The 19848-nt window shown below is 40.4% G+C and overlaps 1 protein-coding gene across 6 annotated transcripts in view; it reads left to right on the forward strand.

Moving 5' to 3' along the window:
* Positions 1-19848, forward strand: part of FHOD3 (formin homology 2 domain containing 3) — a 375803-nt gene that overhangs the window by 308768 nt on the left and 47187 nt on the right. For all 6 annotated transcript variants that reach the window (XM_071454950.1, XM_071454935.1, XM_071454930.1 and 3 more), the window contains 3 exons: positions 3222-4111; positions 10574-10732; positions 18951-19133. In XM_071454950.1, coding sequence (XP_071311051.1) covers positions 3222-4111; positions 10574-10732; positions 18951-19133 — 1232 coding nt within the window. The remainder of the gene's footprint in view (positions 1-3221; positions 4112-10573; positions 10733-18950; positions 19134-19848) is intronic.

The raw sequence follows: 19848 nt of genomic DNA on the forward strand, positions 1-19848 counted from the left end.
ATCGTTAGCTCATGTGGAGAAGGCACATGAAATACACCTTGTCTGGAAAAGACCAGTTTCATGGTGCTGAGGGATTCTAGTCAAATAGGCCACCAGGTACCAGCCTGGAAAGGCTCAGCCTGGGAAACACCTTAAGTACCAAGTTTCTGCCCAGAAAGATAATGATAACCAGTTTCTGCCCAGAGAGATAATTATTTCAGCCCAGGCAGGGAGGAAATAAAAGGCAGATTTTGACTTTGTTGATTACTCTTTTCCCTTTTTTATAGGGAGGTAAAGAAATGTAATGTAATTAGGGCATTTGATTCCCAAGTTTTCTTTGGTCTGAACCATGGAATTGTCCTATATTCTCTAAATTCTAGATAAGAAAATGAGATGTGCTTCACAGTGTGAAATAATCCTGCTCTGTCCTGAAAGAAGAGGGATAGTTCTGAATGCCAACAATTACCTCACAGACATAAACTGTCAGATTGAATTGTTCAAGTTTAAATCTGTCACTTTTTTTCTGGGAAGCATTACATGAATTTTATCCTAAATTTTAAAACTAATTTCTTTTCAGTCAGCACCAAGATTGAGTTACCTAGAATGCTATTGTACTCATAAAGCATGTAGATGGATATATCTGTAGGAAAGGCTAGGGAAGGATCACAAATGAAGGATGTTGCTACACTGTGGTATAGTCCAAGATAGGCCAAGTGCAAAAAAGAACAGTTGCAAGTCTTTTCTTATTACCTTGTCTGTTACTGACCTGTTACCACTCTAATTTAAAGTCCTTATGTACTTTTGTTAAAAGCTAAGAAATGTATTCTTACTAAAATCAACATCTTAAAATTGTCCTACACAAAGATTTATTTGGTAGTGATGTATAGGAGGACTCATGTAGTGAGTTGTTTGCTCTCTAGTAGGTGAGGAGTTCTGGAAAGCAAATGACCACTTCCTCAGCTTTGACATTCCCAAGAAGCATTTTGCCATTTATGAGATGGTCCATTGGTCCTGCCCAGGTGCATTGAGGACAAAGGCTTGCCCTTGGTGCAAGCTTCTTCATTAGCCATCCTGCCAAATTTGGCTTTCCAACAAGTCTTGTTTCTCCAATGGTATTTCAAAGCTTTGCCTGTGGAGAGGAGAGCAGAAGAGGCCACCAAGTTAGCAAGAATCTTCACAGATATGATTTTTGATCAGCTTGGACAGTTGGGGGTGGAATTGGGGAATGCAAATTGTGATAGAGATTGTGTCTGGGCAAATTCTGATGAGTAGTTTTGCAAAGGAATTAAACACTGGAGGATCCCATCTGGTGAAACTGAGAGGGGGTAGATCATGTGGGGTTTGTGGGATGGATCTTGGGAGCCATCTTGAACATCTTTGAAGGAAAGGCTTGGAGTAGGGGGAAATCCTCTGAGAGGGCACAGCTGGGTAGAATCTGTGGTGTGGGGAAGGAGTTGTCTAGTGATGTTGTCTAATGAAGCTACCTCAGAGAGAAATCAAAGAGACTGCCTCAGGTGGACAAGTATTGGTAAGAAAACAATCCCATGGATCAAGTCTGAGGAAAAATGAGCAGATAATGGAAGCAGTCAGTCCACCAGCAGGAAAGTAGGTCGTATCCATTTCTGAAAAAAAGTCTTTCTTTTGTGTGGGGTTAAACCTCTGGACTGATTTCAAAACATGGTTTAGAGTTTGATCTAAATAGAGGCAGGAGTTACTGCTGTCTATATACTTTGTGCTGCAAGGCCCTACATTTTAATGCAATGCTGGTTTAAGTGAGGGGAGGCTGGGAGTTGTGGGGCCCTGGATGTATCTCACCAAGAGGACACCTTCTCAGAACACAGGACTAGATATTGTGGTAAGAAAGCAACTCCATTGACAGAGAAAGCTGTAAAATATACTTAAAACTCCAAGGTATTGAAAAAGGTGGCAGCATAAGTGAAGAAAGCAAGATAAAATTAGAGTTTAAGAAAAATGGCAACCTACAGGTATAAAATAAAATCTTTAACCACAAGGCCCCCCAAAAAAGGCAGGCTAGCAATCAAAGTAAAATGATGAAATAAAAGAAGTAGAGTTTATGAAAAATGTGTAAGGACTATGGGGAACAGAAGGAATTCCATACAGGAAATATAATAAGTGTGAAGAATTATCATTGTTTAATCACTTCATCTGATGCCCACTGGAAAAAGGAGGACCATAATTGTTAGACACATTATCCACATTGGTTAGTAGTATTAAATTCGGGGAAATGGAGTCACATTTCCCCGAATTTAATACTACTTTAAATTCTTACATTTACATCATATATTTTTCAAGTTTGACCACTATAATTTGTTATTTATGGTGCTGTCTCAGACATGGTATTTTGCTTATTATTGGTGAGAAAAGCAGTAGTCAGAAAGATGAAACTTCATTACAGTGAAATGTTAAATGATTGTAATGTAGGAAGGCCAATAGTCTTTCAACACTGACATATAACAGGGAGGTTAACAGTGGTTGATGAGCAGCTTGTTCAAAATTATTTTATAGAGGTTCTCATATCATAAACAACTTTTAAAATCTTGCTTATGCTTACACTCTTTGTCCTAAGAATTGCCCTGAGAGCTATACCCTGAGCCTACTTTGGAATTCCAATAGTCTATGTTGTGAAGATGGCCCAGGTACCCAGCCAGGGGGTTCTGAGGGTCTGAAAGTGGCCCTTCCCTAGCCAGCAGGGTGGGAGGAGGAGAAGTAAACAGCTACAGGTCAGCCTTGGCATCAGGCAAGGAAGATCTCTTTCATATGATAATATTTTCCTGAGGTTGTTCCAGTACATGGCCAGGTGAAGAATATGATGATAACCTGTTTTGTGTCATTGTCATGATATTTAAGCCCCATTCTGAAATACCAAAGGTTATAAGAATTTATACACTGTATAAAATGAGCTGAGGTAGTAAGTACAAAATGAAACCTGACACATTTCAGGAGAAACCTGAATATTCAAATCCTGCAAGTTATATAGTCCCTACCAAACTACATATTGTTCTCTAATACCCTTCCTTTTTTGAGAATTACTCCAAACCCACCAAGATCAGGCCATATCAGTGCTGTATCTTATTTCAAACTTTTCACAGTAACTGTTTCCCTAGTTTAAGAGTAGTTGTACATGCATCCCTCATGTGGGTTTTTTTTGTTGGCTGAAGAGTGTTCTTGGTGCTCTGACTTGCTTCCCTTGACTCTTCCCGTCTCTGTGTGTGTGATTGCAGGTCCATGGTCACAGACCATTCAGGATGCTGGTGTGAATGAGCAGTGCAGCAACATCCTCAACAACAAGCGGTTTATGCTGGACATGTTGTATGCGCATAACAAAAAGCCCAAAGATGAAGAGGAGAAGGAGCTGGAGGCGAAGGAGGAAAAGAAGGAGACGGAGGAAAGCGAGGAGTCACTCACTAGCCTAGCCAGCAGGATCTCTATTCTTCAGGCCACAAAGCAGGCCAAAGATGAAAGTGTCAAAAAGATGGAGATTGGAAATCTGGACAACCAAGGCAGTGTGAAAGCCTTTGCAGAAAAATTTAACAGTGGTGAGCTGGCTAAGGGGACAGCAGTGCCTGAAGATGAAATCAGTGAACAGGTCCCCGAGAAAACACCAGCACAGCCAAAGAAGGAATCTGATTACATCTGGGATCAGCTCATGGCTAATCCTCGAGAACTTAAAATCAAGGACATGGATTTTACAGACTTGGGGGAGGAGGATGATGTAGATGTGTTGGACATGGATATGGGTCCTGGGGACTCCCTTGCTCCCCCTCCTCCACCTCCACCTTCTTTTCTGGGTTTGCCTCCTCCACCACCTCCCCCCTTGTTTGGATGTCCGCCTCCACCACCGCCCTCTGGTAATTTATTGGCTCCTCCTCCACTGTTCAGCACTCCTCAGGGTTTAGGGTCACCCCAGGTTTCTCGGGGTCAGCCAGCATTTATAAAGAAGAAGAAAACCATCCGTCTGTTTTGGAATGAGGTACGGCCGTTTGAGTGGCAGTGTAAAAACAACAAACGCTGCAGAGAATTCCTGTGGTCGAAACTGGAACCCATTAAGGTAGACACTTCCAAACTGGAGCATCTCTTTGAGTCTAAATCCAAAGAACTGCCTGTCACAAAGGTACAGCTTGTATTCAGTTTGCTATTTTTCTGCTATTGTATTGGTATTCATTCTGAATTAGATCTAGGTGATTTATGTTGTTTATATCAAACCAGTGGAAATTACTGGATGTTATTCTAGCTTAGCCTATGACAGAAGATATTCCATGGCCTGACACTAGAGATGAGCCTAGGGTGGTTATGTGCCAAGTTGCCCTCCTGTCTCAGGTCTGCCAGTTGTGGGATATCACTCCAGCTGGCAAACAGCAACAAATTTTACATTAGATTGTCCATAGCTGAGTGCCAGACGAGATACTGGCATCTGAAATATTTTCTGTTGCATTCATAAAAAGGTCACAGCATGGTGATTCATATCTGTGTATTTGACAGTTCTTCACTTGGTAATATTTTCCTAATCATTATGTGGAAAGGTTGGAATATCAGACTGGATCTGCTGCAAAGAGTCTACACATGTGCTTTGTTCTGAAGGATGGAATTATCAGCTGGACCATGTTTACAGCTGAACTCTGCAGGGGTGTTGGGTTTTTGTTTTATACTGGTGAAGGCCTATTTAAAATCTTTAATTTATACAATGTGGAAATTTTAGGATAGAAGCTGGCACAGGAAATACCTCCACAGCTAGGATTCCCTCTTCCTTAGTATTGTTATAAAATAAACTCACAAAGGCTCATGACACGGCTGTTTAACATTGGTATCAACAGTAAAATGAACCTTTTTATAGTTACACTTAAGAGGAACTTGAAATAGCGTTAAAAAAGTTATTAGCCTGAACATTTGTTTCTTGTGGCTACATAAACTCTTTTTCTTCTAAGCAGCATAATTGGTATCAGGGAAACAATTTTTTTTTCCAGTTTAAATGATAGTAAAAAATGTCCATCTCTCTTAAAATAAATGAATGGCTTGTGTGTTTTCTCTGTATGCCTATATGTGTTATAGTAATATAAAAACAGTCAGCACCTTGAATATTTTACTTCTCTTTAGCTAGAGAAAATTGTTACACCTATTATGTGTTATAGATATTGTTGTTTGCTCCTATTCTGGGGAATCTGGATGTCTCACAGTAAAGGTTTTCTGTGTCATTTGCCCAGTTTATTAAGTCAAATTTTTCTAATAGTCATTCTTGATCATCTTGACAAAGTGGAAACATTGGAATTTCTATAATCAATCTCCCAAGTACCTAGCATGCAACAGGTACATAAAGAGATGGCTCATGTGGTTCCTGCCATCACTGCTCTTAGGTGAATTTCTTTGTAACACAGATGCACGCAAATCTGAAACGTGTGGTGTAGCACCTTTAAAAACACATTCAGCTGATTGTTCATCTGGCCAATGCTGAGATTAATTTCTCTCCCTGATTCCTTTTCTGCCGAGGAAGGAATGCTGGTGACACCGTGGCGTGCTACTCCTCATCTCTCTCCCCGTAAATACAAATCTGACACAGATGGTTCATAGATGGAAGGAATGAGAGCATTTTCTTAGATCCATAAAATATTTAATTCCTTGAATTGAATGTGGAATGATAACATATTTGCCATTTCCAAAATTTAGCTTTGTGCTAAGTGCCAGCATTGTAATGGAGTACTCTGGCTGATTCCTAATTTTTTGTTCTCACATGAAATTTTGATAAAATTTTAAGTTGTTGGAGTTATGACTTGTTTACTTTTCCAGTCAATCATCGTGCATGTTCCCAAACTACCCTTGGCCATTTTCCCTCCCTCACACTTGCTTCTCAAACCTGCCTGATGCTTTGGCAGAGATTTTGGCTTCTGGCTGGAAGATGAGTGAGCAGGTTTCTTTGAAATTAGTGCAAGTCTGAGGAATGATTTAGGTGCTTTCCCCTTGGCTACCAATAACTGCTCTCTGCATGAGACATTGTACTTTTGGCTCTCTTTCCACCCTGTCCCATAACACAGACATAGAAGTCTCATTGCAGAGAAGACAATGGGGACTTAGGAGTACCTTAGTAGAGCTCTGTTCAGGCTTTTGAAAATCCTGCCCGGTTTTCGTGAACACCAGCAAATCTTCCAGAGCAGGAGATGGTCCTTAGATCAAGTGAGAGTGGGAATAATTAGGCAGACCACCGAATCCGTAAAAGACTTGAGGTTTGGTACAAAGATTACACTCAAATTAGGATAGCTCTCGATTTTTCCAGACTGCTTGGTTTATTTCCAGAGAGCACATTCCCCGTTGTGTCTAGTTTCTCCTGTCCAATGGCCGCAATCCAAAACAGGTTTATGCTATAATATCGTAAAGTCTGACTCACAGCTCAGTTGGTTCAGCTGAAAAAAGAGAGTGCAGAGCAACAAATCAGAAGTCAAATCTCTAGATTTCATTTTAAGAGGTGGAAGTAGGTGCATAGAAAAGGAACAGCCCAGAAGGATGAGAGGAAAAGCAAAGTCAGGGTGCATAAAGGGGGGCCTTGGCTCTCTCTTGTGCTTATGCTCTCTCATACAGCTGTAACCAATTTTACTCCAGTTTCTAATCCTTCACTGTGATTTCCACAACACACAGCTATAAACAGCTACTTCCTGGCTCATGAGAAGTTTTTCATTAAACACAATAGACTGTAATAAAATAAAGTGGATTGAAAATTGTAGGATATAATACAGGATTTTGGGGGCTGGGACTGGTGAGAGGAGATTCTTGATTTTAGGAAAACTTATGCCACACTGAGAAACTTGCACATTGATATTATTTAGTGGAGTACCTTTAGTTGCAGATGGTTTATTTTTTTAGACTAGAGCACCCTGCATTATATTTGCCAATAGAAGGAGTGATCAGGTATCCCCTCCAAACCAGTGTAGTATTTCCTTCCTTCTCACTCCACTGAACAAAGCAGATATTTTGGCAAAGTACTTCAAAGTGTTTACTTTTCTGTGAAGAGAAGTGAAAACATGCAGACCGTCCTCAATCAAATGCTGTTGTTCAGCCCTTTTACCATCCACTTGGTTTTGCATGAAAGTATTATTTTGCTGATTCATATATACCCTGTGGGATATAGTGATCCATCATGTGCCCACAGACATAAAAATTAGTAGGAGAGAAAAAGGAAGGAATCTGTTTTCATGTGCACATGCTTAGACATATTCCTTTTGAAAGGATTTGTTGCAATTTCAGTGAATGCCAAGACAACTCATAAATGTGGACCAGAATTTCTAAAAACGATTGCATACAGATATCCTGGAAAAAGTCAGTGGCAGCTGAGCGATTCCATTTTACATCTCTTGTATTAAATCCTTGATAATTGAGATAGAAATAAAATACTTTTTTTAAAAAAAAATTAAAAAGCCATCTCACTATTAAGGTAGATTTTTGTGCACGACTTTTGCAGTAGTGCAAAATGCAGACTTTTACAACTTTAAAGGGAGAAGATATTTCTAAATTGATACTCATAATATAATTGTTTATTTATATGACCACTTGAAAAGTTGTTTTTTTTTTTCTGCTCCCCATATTAATTAAAACAAAGAGGAATGTTTAAGACTATATTCTCATCAGACTGCAAATCCCTTTCTGTGGGATGGTAATAGGTTTTAAATAATCCATCTGGACTACCCAGTCTTCAACAGAGGCAAGAGAATGTGGCCAATTAGGTCTTGTAAAGTGTCTTATAAACACTATAATTGTTAATACATTGCAGAAGTGTTTGTTTTCTAAAGATTATACTAGCTGGTATGTTTGTATTTTATAATTACTTTGCAATTACACATAATAATATAGTATATATAATATTCAGAAGTTCAGGGATTACACTTCATACTGACACATTAAAATATAAAATCAAGTGCACTAGTTCACTGTTCCCTCAAGCATTTTAACTCACTCTCTGTTAATGAATTTATAAAGCATAGATTGAAGTCACTAAATATTGTTGTAGAAATTAGTAATTGTAGCTTATTTTAACAGTCAGACACTTCCACCTGTGCAATTTCACTGCAGACAAAAAGCAATTCTTTTCCTAGTGGTAAGGTAGTAAAGTTCATAGAAGTAAAATCTTTCTCTTTTCTTCATCCTTTTATTTATTTGGAAAGGATTTCTTTGGAACTCAGACATCATCCCAAGAATGGATTTAAAATCTCTTCAGCCCCTGTTTTTGAGAAGGGTTACCACCCCAACATTTTATATCCCATATGCAGTTCTAGCTGTGGAAAATACCTGCATGCACTCATGCCCTGTGCAGCTGATCTTTCTTCCATAACTCATGGCTCGGGAGTGTGTGCACTGTAGGGATCACAGTGATCCCGGCTGTGAGCGTCCTGCGTCCCCCAAATGAATATGTCTGTCCTGTCAGACTTGGGAGCCCTAAAGACAGAGCTGAAGATTTGAGGCTTTCTTACCCATACCACATGTGGGAAGCCTAAATTTAACTCCTTTTCTCTGGCTTTTTCCCTTCTGCATAAATTCTTTGGAGCTGTGTAATTCTGTGCTCCAAAGGACAAGGTAAAAAGTGGTGGTTTTAAAAAGGCTTAGTGCAATACAAACTCAAGAGGAGGCAGTCTCTGGTGAACCCTCTTTGGTCTTAATGTGGTCTTGGCCACTAACTGTGGTCCTGAAAATGTGATTAGTGGCTTGGGAAGTAAAAGTTACTGCATTAAAAGAGGAGCTGCATCTCAGATCTTTCAGGTAGTTCCCCAAGAAAAAGAGGAGTCTATTATTTAAAAAAGGAAAAATTCCAGAAGGCTTTGGGGATTCTTTTAAGCTGTTAGGAAGAGATCAGTTCTGACAGAACTGATAGAAAAACATTGAAAACAAATGTTATCTTTGCTTTTCTAAAATTTATTCTGTTTACTGCAAAATTGTTATTTCTTTTTAAGTTTAAAAAAAACAACCCTCTTATTACTTTCTCAGATCATATAAATGTGGTATCCCCTAATTCCTGTAAACAGCACCTGCCTTGAGTCCCATGTGTGTGCAAAAGTTGCACACCTACCACGTTAGTTGTTCTGGTATGATGAAAGGACTGTGGTATCATACAGGTGCTTGGCAGGCTGCAGGAACCAGTGGGCAAACCTCTTCCTGTGTGAGTATGGTTTTGGGCTGTGCCAGAAAAAGGTATCTTTTAAATGATACAGCTGTATTCCCCATTATGGGCTGTCCACAGCTGGAGGTGCTTTGATGAAATCGTATTTACTAACTTCCAATTCAGAAACAGCATGTAGGCCTAGCAGTGGGGTATTTTGTGTCTCAGTGGCTGTGGTGCAGACCCAAAGAAAGCAAATGTCAAAGCTCAGTAGTCTAAAAAACAATCCTGAGCACAGAGTGAGACTGGAGCAGTAAGTCTCCTCTTGGGCTTTTCCCAAATCCACAAGAGATCAAAGACTGATAACATCAGCATGCAGGACTTCTTCCTACACTGCTGTGCTTGAAGGCATTCCTCAGCCCATCTCTGATAGGGAAAAGGTAGAAGAACCACAGATAATATGTTTACAATGTTCACATCTATGCAGAGGGAGGAAGAAAACCTGAGTATGAGGAGCAGGGTCCTCTCACCTTTCAGCTACCCAGCGTGACACACGTTGTTACCAAAGAGACACCTTCTAGCATGGGATGATGAGAGAGAGAAAGAGAGACATGCTGAGGTGTAAAACCAAAGAGCACATTCAACACTACATTATGCCATATAAGTGGATTTTGAGTCACCTTGCATAGTTGGTTCACATTTTGCCACTATGAGGGATAGGGAGAAAGATAAAAAAATTCCTTGGATCTACTCTAGAACAGAATTTAAAGTATAAGTTGCCAGTCCTTTGTGATTTTATTATTTTTTTGTACTGGAGGTAAGATCCAAGGATATGGATAGTCTCAAATACAACTTTTTAAGAACCACAATAGTTGAAATGTTTCTGCATCTATGAAGGACTTGGCAGACATATCATGAGCAGCAAGGTCCTAGAACTTTTCCCTGGCAGCCGAAGGTTATAAAACCAAGCCAGTGCCTCCAGAGAGGCACCTACAGCTCCTTTGCCAGTGTCCGAGGTGGATTTATAGCACAGGAGAATGCTAGCAGGCACGTGGGAACTACTCTGTTTCCCAGCCAGACACACAAGTGAGAGAGGGTCCAGATTGGTGCATCCAACAGGGAATTGAGCCCTGGAGCCCCTTGGCTGCCCAGCTGCTGCCCAGCAGGCCTGTGCTGGCCAGTCCTCTTGCATAGCAGAGCTCTGGGCTGGCAGAGGCAGTTTCAGGTATTTTTCAGACTGCCCCAAACTGCCCTTTTGAGGACTCTGTCAGGCTAGCTCTGCTTAACACAGCAGTGTTCAGATCTCTGATTGAATCCTGGCAGCTCATGTTGATAGGATAAGGATGTGCTACAAGAATTCAGCTTGTTTTGATGCCTAAAAATAAATTAGGTTTACACTCAGTGTCAGCTTTCTTGAGTGGGGGAAGTCATTAGTGAAAGGAGTGACTTTTCCTTTATAAAACAGATCTGAGGAATAATGACCTTGTTCTATTCTTTACCAAGAAAACTGCTGCAGATGGGAAGCGACAGGAGATCATTGTTTTGGACTCAAAGCGGAGCAACGCCATTAATATTGGCTTGACTGTGCTGCCCCCTCCCCGCACCATCAAGACTGCTATTTTGAACTTCGATGAATATGCCTTAAACAAGGAAGGAATAGAGGTAAGAAAGAACAGTCAATGTCTTCAAGTCTGCATCTTCAATACTTTTTTTCCTCATGTTGCATATGGTACAGGCCAGACTGGCCATGGAAGAAGGAGAAGGGGGTGTCTTATGTCATGTCTGAGTGTTGAAATATGGGAAACCAGTGTAGTGGACTCAGAAGCAGGAAGTATCATGACCACTGAGGCATGCTCAGTGATCATGGATTATCTGCTTTGTTTGAGTAGCAATGGTGTTAATTCCTGTCAGGTTTTTCAGAGTATTATCTGAAGCTTGACTGAAATATTGTGAGCAGCAAAACCAGGCAGTGAGTTACTAGGGCTGATGCAACTGGTACAGGGTTTAATAAATTTTATGCCCAGCTAAGCTGTTGGAGTCATTCTCGATTGTGTATCTAATGGAAAACAAATACAGCGACTAGTTCTGCCCAGAATAGCATTTCTGTGTTACTGTTGTTTGAAGAAAAGCAGTTGGTATAAAGATTACAGATGATGTAATTTTTACCACTACATGTTTGACTTTGCAGATATTCTTACCAAGATCCAAGATGAGCTCTGTTTATTATTTTTTTTATCAAAACATTTTTCTTCTGTGAAGTGTAAAAGAAGCCTGTGGCTCCACTGTTTTTTTCATTATGGTGATATTCATTTCAATTTTTTTTTTAGTAAGCCTGTATCATCTAGTAAGAGTAATCTGCACAACTACAAATCTCAGTCAGTGGCTCTCAGAAATCAAATATTAATTCACAGTCACCTTTTAGTGGTTTGGCACTGTGTTTCATTATTTCCCCCTTTCCACCTCCACCTTGCTGACTACAAAAGAAAACGAGAAAAGCTTCCTGGAATGAAAATGGTATCACCAACAGTTGCATGCAAAAGAAATGCTTAAGGCAAAAGATCCTTCTAGGTAGAAGCCAGGGCCTGATTTGTCCCTACTAGAACATAATTGCTTCCCCAAGCTATATTAGTTTTTGCTGTATGCATATTTTACTCATATTATGAAGGTGACAGATCACTCTAACACCAGTAATTATTTCATGACCCAGCCCATGTACCCACCACTGCAGTCTGCAGTACTAAGCTTTAAAATGTTGGAGAGAAGTACCCCTCCAGCCAAGCCCAATTCACAGATCTCAGTGCTGTAGGCAGTTTCCATGCAAAGTCCAACATAAAATGGCTGACAAAGGAGGACAAGTCTTCATTAACTTCTGGGTATCATCTCCTTAGAATTGTGTCCTTCTCTGGCTTCAGGTGCTCTGCACAGCCCATCCTTTCTGCTGCCAACATTTGTCTCTGATCTGCCCATCTGCCAACCACCTGTTGTGGTGTCCACAGCTGTGCTTTTTACCACCACACCCTCCCTTGGGTGGCCTTTCCATTAGCTGCCAGGAACCCATAATTTAATTTAAAATATATATGAAGGTGGATTTCAATTTGAAGAATTCAAGAAAACAGGAAATTGTACACTATTAATATACTTGCCCAGTGCTAAAGGAAAGGTCTCTGAGGTCTGTCCCCACAGCTTGAAGCTAGGGATGTGAGTAATCCTCATGTGATCATTCAGATATTTGAAATCAAGAAAAAGGGTGAGTGCAGCAGAGCCTAGATACTCTGCACTTTGAGGAGTGAAGTCTTGATTGGTTGGAAAGGATTATGTCCATGGAGAAAAGTGCTTTTTGCCCCTCAGTTATATATATTTATTTACTTCCTATCAAGTAAAACCCTACACTGAATTCAAATTTCCTTTTCAATCCCAAATTACATATTTTTCTTACAGCATGTTACAGAGTCAGACCTTTATAGTGATAGAGAGGTCTAGATTAAGCTACACAGAATTGGCCAGGTAGCACACAGGTTGGTACAAAAATGCATGTTTGTGAGCCCCACTGTTTTCATCAGATCTCTGCCCCAGTTTTCCATACTGCTCCTTTGGTCTACAATGTAGGCAAGCTTTGCTTCCTGTGTCTCTTCTCTTTATCTGTCTGTTCATTTGCTTTAGCCCTTAACTTAGCACAGAGGGAAGAGAGGTTGTTGTTTCAGTCTGGATTTGTAGAGGTTTTCTGGTTCATATCCATCTAAACATCAGGAAATAATTCGTAGTCACTTTGAATGAATCAGTAATAGTGTAAGAATCAGCTTCATGCATTAAAAAACCCACAGATAATACAGCAATTTGCTATATAATGCAATTGATAGTTTTTCTATGGGTTGATTGAGGCAGGACTGGTATGGAAAAAAAATGCAATTTGCTTGATAAAAAAATTGTACCACAGTGGATACTCAAAAGCCTTTCTGCACAATAATTGTGCAGATCTAGAAGAGATGCCACATCCAATAAGCAGAAGAGAGATGTAAAGAGAACAGGAAAATAGATATGTGCAGTGGCAACATAACCTTCACTGCTAATATTTCAGAGAAGCTACAATTTAGGATCATCTTCAGCTTTTGTCAGATCCAAGAAAGGGCAGAGCACCTACAGTGTAAAAAGTCACCTTTGCCTTGGCAGTGAGCTCTGTGCTGTGTCCTTTGCTGAGGAGCGTTGTCACTGTCATGTGAGTGTGTGGGTGCCTTTAGTTCTGCACCTCGGTGGATTAAATGGTGCCTTAAAAGTGACCTTAAGGATTCCTTTAAGGACAGTGGACTGAAGCAGTGCTGGCAGTAGTGCTAGCAACAAGCAGGGATGCAGTGGGCTGCAGGCCCAGGTTCATGATAGCCCTGTTCATCATCTACTCAGCCCATAGGTAGAGCACTGGGTCCAGTAGAGCCTCCACTGCTGCCCTACATCTGCTGAATGATGCTTTGCTTTTGACATTGAATTCTTGTTAGTAATCCATACTTTACTTTTTAACTTTAAATATGTAACTAAGTGGAAAAAATACTCCACTTATTTTAAAGCCCTCTGTTCCTAAGCATGTTGCATATTTTTTGGTCTTAAAGCAGTTAGGTATCCCTGAGCTGTGAAAAAAGGCAGAAAGTGGGGCCATGACACTAGAAAGGCAGATGTAGTCCACTTAGTATGCAAAGCAGGCACTGTTTGAAATGTATTTTTAAAGAAATGCACATCATGTGTTTGTGAGCATGAGCCAGTCCAACTAAAAAAAAAAAAATTTTGCCATCTTACATTTGCCAAAGTGTTTGTGTTTTCCTTTCTTTGAAAACTTGGCATTCATTGTGTTCAAACAACCTGGAGCTCACTGCTGAATAAAGAACTGCCTCCTTACAATGGATGAGGTCTTGCTGTGAGTTAAGCAAAAGAGGCAAGCTTAAAATCCTGGCACCTAACTTATATGTATCAGAGGCAACTGCAAGAAGGGAGTCCAATAAACAAGTCCTTGGTGCTTGTCTGTAGAGAAGGAAATGAGTGGATCCCTCTATAAAAGGTTGCTTAGTAAGGAAATGTGGACCAAAATCAAAGACTATGGTTAATTCAGCGGATTAAAATTAGGGTAATGCTGTGAGGAAATTAGCATGGTTTGTTTTCTGCTTTACAATATGTCTTTGTGATGCTACACAATGTTGATTGCATTAGTAGGTATAGCTTTTTAATAAATCTTTGAAATGAAAAAAAAAATCTCTCTGGGTGCTGTACCCTCCATACCCAGGTGTGCTCCACCCTGCCTACCCATAATAAGTAGCTTAAAGTATTGGTGTCTGGAATGGCTAGATTGCCCTGAGATGTAAAAAGGGGTAAGAAGTGAGAACTTGATGTTAAAAAGCCAAATGGTGATATGTATAAAGAGAAATCAAAATTTGATTTTTGTAAACAAGTAAGGTATTTACATTTTATTCTGATCATTGACACGGTACATCAACATTTGCAGTTTCCGATTTGTTTGTCTAATGCTTTGTAAGACTGTGATGTTTCAAACCATGCTAGCTTATGTGACCTGAAAGAACATCTTTTTTCACAACTCTAGACAGAAGAGAGAATGGCCTCAGTGGTGCCTTGCTGACCCACAGTCAGCATATCACAGCCCTAATATGTTTCAGACTGTATTAAAAAAAAAAGCCACACTTTCTCTCCTTGCAGCAAACGAAAACATAATCTGCAGTTCCTGTGACCAGCAATGACATGTTCGTGTATTTCTGTAGAGAGCTGAGGAAGAGGACTGGTCTGAGGTGTCAGATCCTGGTTTACAGGGATGGTCATCAGCATTTTAGATGTAATTCTTTCTCAGAATTGGATCATTTTTGGAAGAGTTGTAATAAAATTAGTGCAGGCAGCTTCCCTTACAGTGAAGTTCTGACCTTCATATGCTGTTACATTTCTTAGAGTTTCAGCAGGTAGTGCGAACCAGCAATGGGTCTTGTTAACAGCAGCATGGGAAGCTGAAATGTGAGACTGCCTTTCAGGAGCTGGATTGTCTTCTGAGGCCTGTCAAATATCTGATGAGATACCCACTAACATGTACTTGGTGATGCAGCTTGCGTATTTGTGGTCCTCAAGCCACAGAAAGCTTTGGGCACAACAACAAGCAGATATTCGAGTTACTGTTTTCTTTGGCTGTTGTTCACCTGGTAAGATCAGGTGAAACCAAACACCAAAGATGAGACACTCCTGCAACCTCATCATCACTGAGAAGCCCCAGCATCTCATGAAAGAGAAAACTTAAGCACCTAATTTCCTCAGAGGCACTGGGCTATTCACCATCACTGTTAGGTGCTTCCTTGCATCCCACACTGAGGTCCATCACCCTCAGCCATATGTTGGTTTTGTAAGTCCTCCCTCTTAGGAACTTTTGGAGATTATACCTCACGATGGCAGAGTCCAGGAAATGAGCAGTTTGATCCCTTTGCTGGAAGTTCAAGCAGGTGGCTGAGTCTGGCAGCAGAATAATTGGGGTCCATTATCTCATGGGAAAATTGCTTATTTTCCTAAATTATTTGCACACACGTTTTCCTCAAAACATAAGGCTCTGGCCCAAACAGTTTTGTGAGAATGCATGAAGGTGAAATACATGTGTCACATGTACTAGAGAATATGAGCATAGGGTTTATTGATAAGCAGTTCTCCTTTCATTGACCTGAAGGCTGCTGACACCACCTCAAATTACAAGAAAAGACTGAGGTAGCTGGGCCTGTCCAGCCTGGGGAAAAGCAAACTCAGAGTATTTTAAGTATCTGAAGGGAGGGTCAAGAGGATGCATCCAGGCTGTTCTCTGTAGTTCCCAGCAACAGTACAAGAGCAATGGGCAAAAACTGATGCACAGGAAGTTCCACCTGAATGTGAGGAAGAATTTCTTCACTGTGCAGGTGACTGAGCACTGGAACAAGGTGCCCAGTGGAGTCTCCCTCACTGAAGATATTCATAAACCGTCTGGTTGCAATCCTGTGCCATGTGCTCTGGGATGGCCCTGCTTGAGCAGGGAGCTTGGATCAGTAGTCCCACTGTGGTCCCTTCCAACATAACCCACTCTGGGATTCTGTGTACTGGGAAGAGTAATATGAACTAATGATTGGACTCTAAGTTGTTTGTGATTTAATGGTCACATCAGGTGCCAGTAACCTGTTGCCCTGCTGTGATTTTATGCTACTTTTAATATTAGGGTTTGTTTTTTTTTTTTCAAAAAATAATAGAAATAAAAACTAAAATAATAAAAAAGTGGCAGATGGTGTACTCATCAGTTTCCAGCACCAAACAAATGGCTCAAATTAGTCACAGAGTGGGAATCAAGAAGAGGAGCATTTCTCTACTTGCTCAGGGGCACACCAATGATGATGACCAGCAGGATCAGAATCATTTGCCCAAACAGGTCAGGAGTGCTGGTGTAGGTCATTGTTATGGGGGCACTTGCACCCTGGATGGTGTGAGACCTGCCAGCAGCTCTGGCCCCACCAAGGCAGGGCTTTCAGCAGCAGGCTGATCCTCAGCAGCTGGCACCACAAGCACAGCCTCTTTTGTTTGGCATCCCCTGTTTCACAGAGTATGGTATGCAGCACAGCAGTCTTGCAGAACTTGGACTAGAATTCTTTTTGTCAGCTCCATCTATCTTGTGATGTTTATATAAAGCTTAAGGAGGAGGAGAGTCCCTTTGTAAATAAAGCTTACTGTTTCTTTGCTCTTTTTAAAATGCCCCAAAGCAGTGTAAAATCTGGAGTGAAGGCATTACCCCACCACAAAATACTTGTGGGATCCCTGAGCAGCTGCCAAAATCCTAGTTATTTGTAGGAGGCAGCTGAGAGTACTGCTGCAGTATTAGCCTTCAAAAATGCATCAGAAGCATTTTTACACCCATCACATGGCTACTGCTAAACTCTCCATGTATGGATGTCCAATTTGATCCTATTTGCAAGCTGCCCTGCCTCAGCTGAGGGTGTGTCTTCCTCTTATGGAAGAGAGGAGTAGGCACTAAGATGCCTGACTCCTTCAAGGGACACTGCAAAGCACCTTTATGAGTTTCAGGCTCAGTCTGGGGTTTTTTTCAGACTTTTTTACATGAGTATTGATTCAGCACTGAGATCATAAAGCAGCTAATTAGAAATCTAGTTTTACGTTAAGTATGACCCAAGTTACAGATTTTAGCATGTCTAGGTGGATGGATGGATGGATGGATGGATGGCACATCTCAAAATCAATACACAAATGCTGTCATTTGAAACACGTGTACATCAGAATATTTTCCAAGCAGTCCTTTCAGGCTAAGGAAAAGCATCAGAGTGTATTGAGGGATTTTCCTCCTCTTTATTTTTTTTTTCCTTAAGATATTAATTTATTTAGGTGGAATCTTGAGTGTCCAAGCAAGGAGGCTTTTTTTGTTTTTGTCATTGTTTATAACAAAGAGCAAGAGAAAGAGGCAACATTAACAGAAAAAAAAATGCTTCTTTTTAAATGTTTATGGAAGTCAACAGAAGAAAATGGGCAGCAATAGAAATGCTGAGGCTGAAATTAAATAAGTCCCATTTCAACAAATTGAACCTTATTTGCCTGCTTAATTTTTGTTCTTCGCCTGATTGACCAGGAGAAGTCCCTTGCTTTCTATCCACACTTAGCTCCAGTGCTGTACAAGCAGCCAGGGAAACTTTCAGAACTAGAAGGGGGCAGTTGTGCTGCTTTGATGAATTGGCTATGTCCAGTGCTGGAACAAGGCTGTAGTTTGGATTGGCAGGTCTGATAGCTCCTTGGCTGTATTTTTATTATTCTCTCCTCCCCTTCAAAACAGCCTCTATCATTATAGACGGCTACAGCAAAAATATGTCATTCCTGAGATGAATAAACATAAGTTGTGTTAGAAATCTGCTTTGCTTTAAGGAGGCATTGATCAGTACGGTAGAGACCTCAACTTATCTGATGTCTTTATGTTTTGATTTTCTTTTTTATTTTGAAGTGCATTTATTGTGTTAAAAACCGATTAAGAAGCAATACCTTAGAGAGCAATAATTTCAGAAGGAAAGCTGACACATTTAAGCAAGCCTGTAAAATTCATGACTTAAAGGGAAAATTTAAATTTTTTGTACCACACTGACAGCAGAAACTGAAAATACTGAGATCCGTTTTCAAGTAAAAAGAAAAAAAGGCCATATGTTATGCAATGCATAATTCAGCTTTAAATTCAATGTGTGTTCCTTTGGAAGTTGTCAGTTAGGGTGAAATCTTTAAGAGTGACCTAGTAAGCTGTAATTTGCCCAAATTTGTAATAGTTTCTGTGTTCCAAAAGAAAAACAAAACAGACTAAACAAAAGTAAGAAATTATGGGGACAGCAAGGGACGGGAGTCTTCAAGTTATTCCTGTATACTTAAAATTGTGCTAGAAGATTTGTAGATATTCGGACTGAAAGGGACCTTAAAGTCTAGTCTGACTTGCTGTAAATCATAGGCCACAAAACTGTTCTCCTTCTACCCTTACTTCCTCATGTAATTTACAAAAAGATATTAAGTTCTGACTTAAACATATGAAAGTCGATGAGATCAGTCCTAACCAATTTCCTTTCATGCCCTTCAGTGTTTCATCCCATGATTAGCCACTTACTATCTACTGAATACAGATTTAAAAAAAATAAAAATTTCAATCCAGATACATTTTTAAGCAAACTGCAGGTGTGTGAGATAGCAGTCCTTGTTTTGTGCAGTGGATTAGTTTTTGGTTGCTGCTGTACTGTCCTAATTTAACAGCCAAGGACTTGAGGACTTCTACTGTGGCTGCTGTTGGGTCACAGAGCAACCAGCCCTCACACTCCTCTCAGCCCCACCACTGATGTTTGCCTTTTGGCTCCCTGTACAGAAAATCCTGACCATGATCCCCACCGAGGAGGAAAAGCAGAAGATCCAGGAGGCCCAGCTGGCGAATCCCGATGTCCCCCTGGGCAGCGCTGAGCAGTTCCTTCTCACCCTCTCCTCCATCAGTGAACTCTCCGCCAGGCTCCAGCTCTGGGCTTTCAAGATGGACTATGAGATAGTGGAAAAGGTGAGGAAAAGCACAGGGATGGGTGGAGACTCTTCCGAGGCTTTGCTTAATCTTTCCCTGACCTTGGTATTATATGGACATTTTGAGGAAATGGTAAATGGGTCACTTTTGTTTCAGTGGCCAAGCAGGAAACAGCTAAACTGATCCTTCATAATCTCTTCCTTCTATAAAAGAAAATTAGGAGATTATGTCTTCCTTCCTTTAATTAGTCACTAATGATATTGAAACAAAGAAGAGGGCTAAATCTCTGCCACATCTTCTCCAGATGTTGTTTTTCAGGAAATTACTTTAGAGCAATGAGAATTTTTCTTCCATAAAGATTGAGTAAGGACTACCATATTCAGTCTTATATCATGAGAGCATTGATCTTACATCTATTTAAACTAAGGAAAACACCATCCATTAAGGTTTTTTTGTTTATAGCTCTCAATATTCTAAACAAAAGATAAGACAGTTCAGCTCAGTCACACACAGTTGTTGCCACCTTCTCCATGGCTGGCATTCATTCAAAGAACACTGTTATTGGGGTGTCTGTCAACATGATGAATCATGGGCACAAATTTTTAAAAAGTGGATAAAAATTTGGTGCATAGGTGAGACAGAATGAAACTGTGTAGGCGATTTCAGGTACTTGCTGCCTTTCACAAGGTCTTTCAGGAATCTCTGCACAGGAGCTTCCTTTTTGCTGCACTTGTGGTGCATACCCCTGGCATTG

The sequence above is a fragment of the Agelaius tricolor genome, unplaced genomic scaffold (assembly GCF_023055355.1).
Source record: "Agelaius tricolor isolate 1412-34295 unplaced genomic scaffold, bAgeTri1.0.p SCAF_2, whole genome shotgun sequence".
NCBI classification, from domain to species: domain Eukaryota; kingdom Metazoa; phylum Chordata; class Aves; order Passeriformes; family Icteridae; genus Agelaius; species Agelaius tricolor.